This window comes from Myotis brandtii, unplaced genomic scaffold, assembly GCF_000412655.1.
Source record: "Myotis brandtii unplaced genomic scaffold, ASM41265v1 scaffold208, whole genome shotgun sequence".
Lineage (NCBI taxonomy): Eukaryota > Metazoa > Chordata > Mammalia > Chiroptera > Vespertilionidae > Myotis > Myotis brandtii.
In genome coordinates this window covers 4,582,755-4,591,605 of record NW_005357764.1, presented here as the reverse complement: position 1 = coordinate 4,591,605, position 8,851 = coordinate 4,582,755, and the positions used below count along the sequence as shown (strand labels likewise).

The 8,851-nt window shown below is 51.6% G+C and overlaps 1 protein-coding gene across 1 annotated transcript in view; it reads left to right on the top strand.

Annotated features, from left to right (window-relative positions):
- Positions 1-546: 546 nt before the first annotated feature.
- The window catches only part of P4HA2 (prolyl 4-hydroxylase, alpha polypeptide II), a 27,123-nt gene continuing 18,818 nt past the window's right edge, over positions 547-8,851 (top strand). The window contains 4 exon segments of the mRNA XM_014539106.1: positions 547-668; positions 1,283-1,379; positions 2,263-2,414; positions 5,035-5,172. Of these exon segments, the coding sequence (XP_014394592.1) occupies positions 587-668; positions 1,283-1,379; positions 2,263-2,414; positions 5,035-5,172 (469 nt within the window). The 5' untranslated portion in view covers positions 547-586.

Below are 8,851 nucleotides of genomic sequence, written 5' to 3'. Positions count from 1 at the left end.
GACTGCTCTCGCTGTGGCCAGGTACAGACGGGCAGGGGTCAGTTTTTATTCCTCTTCTGGCCAGCCATCAGCCATACGCTTCATGTTGGGTGTGGGTCCCTGGAGTCATAGTCTGTCAGTTTCTTTCTCTGTCATTGTCTCTCCTCTGATGTCAGTCTTCTATGGGCGGGGGCTGCGTGTTATATTTGGGTCCCCAGCACCTGGCGCTGTCTTGGTGCATGGAGTCGGAAGGAAAGACGGAAATAGATGAGCAGTCTGTGAGACAAGAAGGTGTGGGCCAGAATCTCAGACTTGCAGATTGTTAGGACCAGAGGTGATGGTGCCCCATGCAGGTTAGCTTTCCCATATCGCTGGTGGCGGCCAGGAGCCAGGAGGGCAGAGTCTCTCCCAAGGGCATGTGGCCCTGGTTTACCCCCCGATGGTCCTGAGTATCCTTAGCTTCCGTGTGCTAGGTCAGGGCTCTTGCATGTTTGAATGTGTGTGTGTGCAGTGCACATGTGTAGGTGTCTCCTCACCTATTTTTTTTTTTTTACTGTTGATCCAGTGCCTGTCACCAAATACCTTGCAGACACTGCCCTTTGTGACCATGAAACTCCAGGTGTCCGTGTTGCTGGTGGCCTGGTTTGGCGTCCTGGGCTGTGTGCAGGCTGAATTCTTCACCTCTATCGGTATGTGCCCACAGGACTACCACCTACCTGAGCAATATTTGGCTCAAGTGCCAGGGTTTTGACCAGTTCTAGGGAGAGTGGCACTTGCAGAGCTGCCAGTTCCCCTCTGAGGCCCTGATGACCTGGTTGTCTGGGAATCAGCTGTCTCAGCCGGGCCCCCTCCCTGGGAAGCGTAGGCTCCGCCTGACTTTCCTGTCTCCCTCCCAGACCAGAGAATGGTTCTGAGCAGGGAACATTCTGTGGCTGGTGGGTCCAGCTCTTCTCCTTCTGGCCTAAGGACTCAGAGCTTGTTTCCATGTGCTGAAGCCTCCAGGATGTCCAGGCTCCAGTGACATGACCCATCTGTGTGATGGTGAACGAATGAGATTTGGGGTTTCTTCCCTCAGGCACCCCCAGTGCACTTACCTCATATCCCCTTGGGACCTCACCTCTCTTCCTGAAGCTGGGGGCCAGGACCATGTGAGGGCCTAGGTCCCCTTTAACTCGAAGTCCCCCTGAGAGCTGACCTGCTCGTGGCCCAGGGACTTGCCTCTGTGAGGTTGTTCTATGCCCCAGGAAGGGGGCTGGACACCTCTCACCCACTTCTCACTGGGCCTTTCTCCTCTCCCTCGCAGGGCACATGACAGACCTGATTTACGCAGAGAAGGACCTGGTGCAGTCTCTGAAGGAGTACATCCTTGTGGAGGAAGCCAAGCTCTCCAAGATTAAGAGGTGTCCAATGTCCCAAGGCCCCACACCTACCTGAGTCAGCCCTTCTGCCCCCCAGGGGGTGCCCATAAGAGGAAGCCATCGAGAGTACACTGTGTGGCTGGCCAGGCAGTTACTTCATGCCAGTCCTCCAGGGTGGCTCTAGTGGGCTGAGGACTCTGCTTTTTCCTTTCTATTTAAGAGTCTCTTTGTATACATTGGGGTCCCAGATCTCATCTAGATTAAGGGGCTGGAAGGATCGTGGAGAGTTATGTATTCATTTTTGTTGTTGTTAATCCTCACTGGGGGATGTTTTTCCATTGATTTTTAGAGACAGTGGAAGAGAGGGGGAGAGACAGAGAGAGAAACATCGATGTGAGAGAGACACATCGATTGGTTGCCTCCCTCACGTGTCCCAACTGGGGCCAGGGATGGAGCCTGCAACTGACAACCTAGGTACATGCCCTTGACTGGAATTGAACCTGGGACCCTTCAGTCCTCAGGTTGATGCTCTATCCACTGAGTCAAATCAGCTAGGGTTTCATTTAAAAATATATACATATTTTTTTATTGATTTCAGAGAGGAAAGAAGAGGAGGGGGCAGGGGGAGAGAGAAAGAGAGAGAGAGAGAAACGTCAGTGATGAGAGAGAGACATCAATCAGCTGTCTCCTACACGCCCCCTACTGGGGATTGAGCCTGCAACCCAGGCATGTGCCCTGACAGGGAATCAAACTGTGACCTCCTGGTTCATAGCTCAATGCTCAACCATTGAGCCACACTGGCCGGGCTGTATTCATTTTTTATTGCCTCTTGATGAAAGCGTCCGAAATCTCACCAGGAAAATTACCACAGGTCAAGACCTGTGTGGGTGGGTGTGTTAGTCTTCCTTTTCCTCTGGTTCCACAGCTGGGCCAGCAAAATGGAAGCCCTGACCAGCAAGTCGGCTGCTGACCCCGAGGGCTACCTGGCCCACCCTGTGAATGCCTACAAACTGGTAAAGAGGCTGAACACAGAGTGGTCCACGCTGGAGGACCTTGTCCTGCAGGACTCCGCTGCAGGTGAGGGGCCGTGAGCAGGTGCTTGGGTGAGCTGGCATGTTCCTGTGCTAGCGCCTGGGGAGTGTGTGTGTGAACGTGACCTGGGACTGGGTGTGGGTGGGCATGTGCAGTGTGTGAACATGTGCCCTGTCACCTCACAACTCTTTTCTCCTCTGTGGGACCTGGCAATCGGGTGTCTTTGTTTTTGAATATGTGCTAGTAATCAGTTCTTGCCTTTCCCTAGTGTTTTCACTTCTCTTTTTGGGTAGGATTTTTTTTTTCTAATTATACTTTAGTAATACGTTTTTATGAAAAGTTGGAAAATACACAAATAATCACATAAGGAAATTATATTTCTTAATCCAATTGCCTAGTGATAAGCACTCAAATTCCAGTTTTTTTACACATGCATATACTTAAAAAAAAAAAGGAGCCATACATATGTATCAGGGATGTAAGCTCACTTGCTCTGAGGGACCAAATGATCTAACAGAAGTGAGTCAGGTGGCTGGGTGATGGGGCCAGCTCAAGCCTCATCTAAATTCATTCCCATTCATATCTTTTATTTTGTTTTTTTAACTTTTTCCCCCTTCATTTATATTTTTAGATATGAAACATATCTTTTGACGGATTTGTGACATAAGATTATACTGTTTTCCTGAACTTTGCAGCTTCTCTATATGTCCATTGAATATTCTTCTGAAACATCATTTTAATGGCTGGGCAGTCATGTGTTATACTGATGTTGTGTAAACTGGTCAAGTCAGTGGGCGTGGCATTGTTTCCACATCATCAGCTGTCTTGCACATACATCTTTGGTCATTTTCTTCGGATTTATCCCTAGAAGTGGTATTTGCAGGTCCATGAACTTCTTTAAAGCTTTAACTGTGCTTCCTGCTTTCACTGTGATAGAACTTTCTATGCTTTAACATTTTTCTCTCAACAGGAGATGGTGGGGTGGGCCCTCCTGCCTCCCAGCCCTGGACTCAGCCTCCAGGACTCTGCCTCTTCTCCCTGAGTTGGGAATGCTGCTTAACTTCACTCTACTTGTTTCGCTGGCTGAGGCATTTCAGTCCATGTGGCCAGACTGGGTTGGGCTTGGCTGGAGGCAGGGTGGCCTCTGGGGAGAGATTGGTGAGCTCAGCCGGGCTGGAGCCGTGCCCAGTGAGCTCACTGCTTCCAGAAGCTGTGGCTGCCTTTCCCAGACCCCTGCCTCCCAGCCTGGGCCTGTGGCTCAGAACTGACTGTTCCTTCTGCTCTGTGGAAGAATAAGCCTGCTTAGATGACCACCTGCTCGGATGACCTCCTGTCTGCTTGGGTGACCTCCCACTCTCCATTCTTGTTTTCCATGCCCCACCCCCACCATCAGCATCTGTTTTCTTTGGAAAATCTTATCATTATCTGGAGGAGACAAGATAGGCCCATAGAGCAGTAGGTTCTTTTCACCTCTACCTTTCAGAGTTCTTGCCCCTGAAATGAGGGGACATGTAGACAGTGTGGCTTTTTTGGGGGGTAATTTTTCTTTGTACTAGATTATAAACTAGCGTCCCTGACCGTGCAGTCATGAGGAAGATAGCATTGCAACTTCTTGGTCCCTGAGTCCCCAGGCAAGACTAGGAGTGGATGTTTGAGCCCGAGGCTGTGAGAGTAGGTGGCTATGGGTGCTGCTGCTTTGGGGAAGAGGCTGGGAAGAAATGGCTTTGGAGTTCCCCTCCCAGTTCTCAGGTCACAGGCAGGATTGCAACCCCTGAGTCAGCACGAAGGGTCTTCCACCTGCTGGAGTCCTGAGGTGGCAAGAGGTGCAGATCTTGCTTTACAGCGAGGGCTTGCAGTCCCAGAACAGCCTCCTTGGGGTACTTCTGAGGTCAGGAGCTCTCCCAGCCTCCAGGCCGTGGTCTTGAGCACTACAGTTGGGGAGCTCCTGCCCTGTGGTCACAGCAGGTCTGGGCGTGGGGGAGTACCCTAGAGAGCATAGCAAGGCCCAGTGTGGTCTCGGAACCATGCTGGGCTGGTGCAGCCTCACCTGCCTGGCCTGGCTACATGATACCTGGTCCCTAATCCAGGGGGTGCAGATAGTACCATGCCTCTAGGACTGTCATCATCATTTTTCTGGATGATAAGAGCCAGCGGTCAGTAATGAGTGGTCAGTTGGGCTCCCTGAGTAGACAACCTCTATTCCTCGGGCTCCTCAACTTGAGATGAAGGCTGGAAGTCTGTGTTTACCTGGTCAGCCCAATATTCCTGGATCCGGGTTTTCCATGTGATTCCTTTTCCCCTGAGTGACCAGCAAGGCCTCCCTGATTCCTCTCTAGTGCCCCTCTGAGTTGCCCTCTCTGACCTCCATGCCTTCATCTCCACTGGTCTGACTGAGTGCTTTGGAGCCAAGACTCCCCCATGTCAACCAGTGTATGGGGCCATTTTTCTGTTCAGTTCCAAATGAACAGCACTACAGTGAGGAGCACAAAAGGAGAGGTCCCCATGGACTGGAGGGGGGACGGAGGGCTTTCTGGTGGAAGGGAAATAACCTTTGACGGAGGGGCAGGGAAATTGCAGACACTCCAGTGAATACCTTTCTGGTCCCAGGTGGAATTCTGCCCCTGGATCAAGGGTAACTTCTTGTTCTCACTCTCTCATTTGGAAGGTTTTATTGCCAACCTCTCAGTACAGCGGCAGTTCTTCCCCACTGACGAGGATGAAACGGGAGCCGCCAAGGCCCTGATGAGGCTTCAGGACACATACAAGCTGGACCCAGACACGATTTCCAAAGGGGAACTCCCAGGTAACTCGCCACTCTGGGCTTTGCCTGTCCAGCCTGTGATTCTGCTACGGTGTCTGGGCAGGCTTGGAGCCACTGCCCACTTGTGGTCTCTCCCCCCAGGTGGACTGTCACCTCTGGGGGTGAGCCTCTCCCGGGTTTCCAGTTGGTGCCAGTCTCCCCTTCCCATGGAAGCCGTCTCCCCAGAGCCCTGGCCCGCAGCCTCCCTCCCTGTATTAGCCAGTTCCTCTCCTTCTGCACCTCAGAGAACGCTGAGGCTGCTGCTCAGGACCCCCTGGCTCCTGCTCCCAGAGCACCACTCAGATCTGCCCAGACCCACTCCTGCCCCCTCCCTTTGATTTCTTCTTGCCCAAGACTGATCTCGTGACTCCCAGCCCTGTGCCCTATGTGCCCTCAGTTGCAGTTCTGTCCCTTTCATTCTGTGTATACCTCTCTGGGCTCTACCTACCCCTGAGCTCACACACAGCTCTGTTCTAGCTCATCTTACAAGTCTTCCCCCAGGATCCAAGGCCCTTCTGAGTGTCTACTGCTGATCTAGTTCTTTTCCCTCCTGGTGAAGCTGCTGAACAGACAGTTTCTCTCCACTTCCTTGATTCCCATGCCCTCCTGAACGCACAAAGTTTGCCCTTCCCCTCCCCCTCCTGTCCACCAATCCTGCAGCTGTAAGGTCACCAGTGGCCAGTCAGCCTGTAAAGCCAGAAGACAGCTTTCAGGCATAATATTCTTTCACTTTTCTGCAGCATGTGAAACACCGATTGCCTGATATTCGCCCTTTCTTTGAATTTTGGGACACTGATCTCTGTCTGCCCTTTCTCTTTTGGCATCTATGGTCATAGTCTTTTCTCTCTCTCTCTCTCTCTCTCTCTCTCCCTCCCTCTCTCCCTCTCTCCCTCTCTCCCTCCCTCCCTCCCTCCTTCCCTCCCTCCCTCTCCCATTTTTCCTCCCCAAGGCCCCTTTCCCACTGATTGCTCCAATCCTACATAATAAAAGCCTAATATCCAAAGTGTCCGACCATTCACCGTTCGACCAGTAGCTGTGATGCGCACTGGCAGACTGGAGGCCCGGTGCACAGATTCATGCATGGATGTGGTCTGGCTGGCCCACCCCAATCAGGAATGATCAGGTTGGGCCAGCTGGGGGGAGGGGATGCAGCAAGTCGGCCAGCCAGCCCCGCCCCTGATCATGGTGTGGGGGGCCCATTGGGAACAGGGCTGGCTGGGGGAAAGGGCCGAAAGTGGTTGGCGGGCCGGCCCTACCCCCTGGTCAAACTCCCCGTCGAGGGGACACTTTGCATATTAGCCTTTTATATATATATATAAAAGCCTAATATGCAAAGTGTCCCCTTGGGAATTTGATCGCTCGCTATGATGTACGCTGACCACCAGGGGGCGGCACGGAATGAAGGAAGGCCCCAGCTGGCAGCTGGGGAAGGAAGGCCCCAGCCAGCAACCAGCAGCCGGGGAAGGGAGGCCCCAGTCGGCAGCCAGAAGCCACTAGGGACCGTATCTGTGCACAAATTTTGTGCACTGGGCCTTTAGTATATTTATAAGAAGATATATTGGGTCTTTTTTTGGGGGGGGGTGGGTATTAGATGCCAGTAAACCCAGAATTCGGTTAGACTCCATTAAACCTTGGATGCCACCTCACCCAGGGGGACCCTGGAGAAGGTACGAGCACAGGAATTATGGTTTGTGGGAGAAAGAGGCTCTCTGTTGTTGGGTGGTCAAGGCCTAGAGCCCTAGTACTGAGGAGTCTGTGAACCAGCATGATGGGGTGTAGGCTTCTTCTTAGACACCCAGGCCATGAGACCAGGAAGAAGGCAGCTCAGGGCACCTGTAGAAGGATTGATGAGAAGAGGGAGCCACCAAGCATTGATCTTCTACCTTCTACCCATCTGCGTCCTAGAGGAGTGAGAGGTGGAGGGAGTTATTCCCTAGAATTCCAGCCCTACCTCGTGTCCTCCCTACATACCTTCCCAAGTGAGCCCAGCCGTTTCCATCACTTGAAGTATCACCTGTACATGGATGACATCCAGATCTGTGTTCCTTGTCAAGGCTTGTCTCCTGAGCTTCCAGCCAGTGTAGACAAATGCCTATGGAACATCTCTACTTGGATGTCCCACTGGGCTCCTCAAAATTCACATGTCCCAAACGAAAATCCTTGTCCTTCTTACAGCTGTCTACCCCTCTCCCTCACCCTTTATCTCAGCAAAAACACCTCCATCCAGACCTGGAGAGTATCATGCTAAGTGAAATAAGTCAGTCAGAGAAAGACAAGCATCACATGATCTCACTCATATGTGGAATCTAATCAACAAAATAAACTGATGAATGGAGTGGGTCCAGAGACATGGAAGCGTGGAATAGAGTGTGGAATCTCAGAGGGAAGGTGGGTGGGAGGTAATCAACCAAAGATCTTGTATGCATATATGCATAACCCTTAGATGCAGACAGTGGGGTGGTGAGGGCCTGGGGTGGTGTGTGGGGGTGGGCTGGATAGGGTTGATGGGGGGAAAAAAGGGAACATATGTAGTACTTTCAACAATAAAGATTAAAAATAAATAAAGAGCCAGTTTTCTCCCATTTAAAAAAAAAAAAAAAAAGCACCTCCATCCATTGGCTGCCAAAGCCAGAATCCTAAGGCCTGTAGGTTCCACCTCCCTAATGTCTTCTGTACTTGGAGGCCCTGACTCCAGCCTCATGATCACTTCTTTCTCAATTGTATTGTTGAAGTACCATTGTGACTTGTGTATCTCCAGTGCACTCCTACGCGTGGTCAATTCAGGGCTAAACCTAAATTCCTCCTACGTGTGGTGTTTGAGGTCCTGCATGGCCTTATCTCTCTGGCCTCCTTGCCCTTGACTGTTCTAAGCTTCCTCACCACTCAGCTCCTTTGTTCACCCCATGCTCTCTGCAGGAACACCTTTACCCACATCAGCAGGGCTCCAAGTCTGATTGCCCTCAGCACTCAGTCAGCTCAGCTGGCGCTCCAGGGAGCACTGTCTAGGGAGCACTTTGCAGGGAATAGATATTTGAGTTGGCTTCTGGGGAAGATGCTGAGTACCTGTGAATAATTTGTTCCATTCTTGGCATCTGTGAGACATGTCGATAAAAGCTATAGATAATTATAATCCTAGGGATCATAGGAGATATCTTCATACATAATTTCTTTGAATTCTTGGCACAAATCCTCTAAAATTGATGCTATTATCTCTATTTTGAGATAAGAGGACTAAGACTCAGAGAGGTTAAGTAACTTGTCCATAGTCACACAGCAGGTGGGTACCATAGTGAAACACACCCTGTCCCTGACCCAGAGCCCCAGCCCTCTCAGCTGTGTTACAGCCTCCATCAATGCGTGTTCCTGGGCCTGCAGAGCCAGAGGAGCTCTGTGGAGGTCCGTGGAGCGTGGACAGGGGCTCAAGGAGCCCCCTGCCCTAACACAGAGGCTCTGGCCTGCCTACGAGCTCCATCTTGTATTTACTGTCCCCAACTTCCTATTCCACATTGTTCCTGAGCCACCAGGGCGAGCAGGCTCTGGTCTCTGAAGCAGCCAACCCATTGCAGCAGGGGTCTCATTCCGTGCAGAGACATCAGGCAGAAAGAGCCCACTAAGAGGCAGCTCTTCCATGTCAACCGTGTCCCAGGTACTGTTAGCCGGGTTGTAGGGAAGCTCCTTGTTT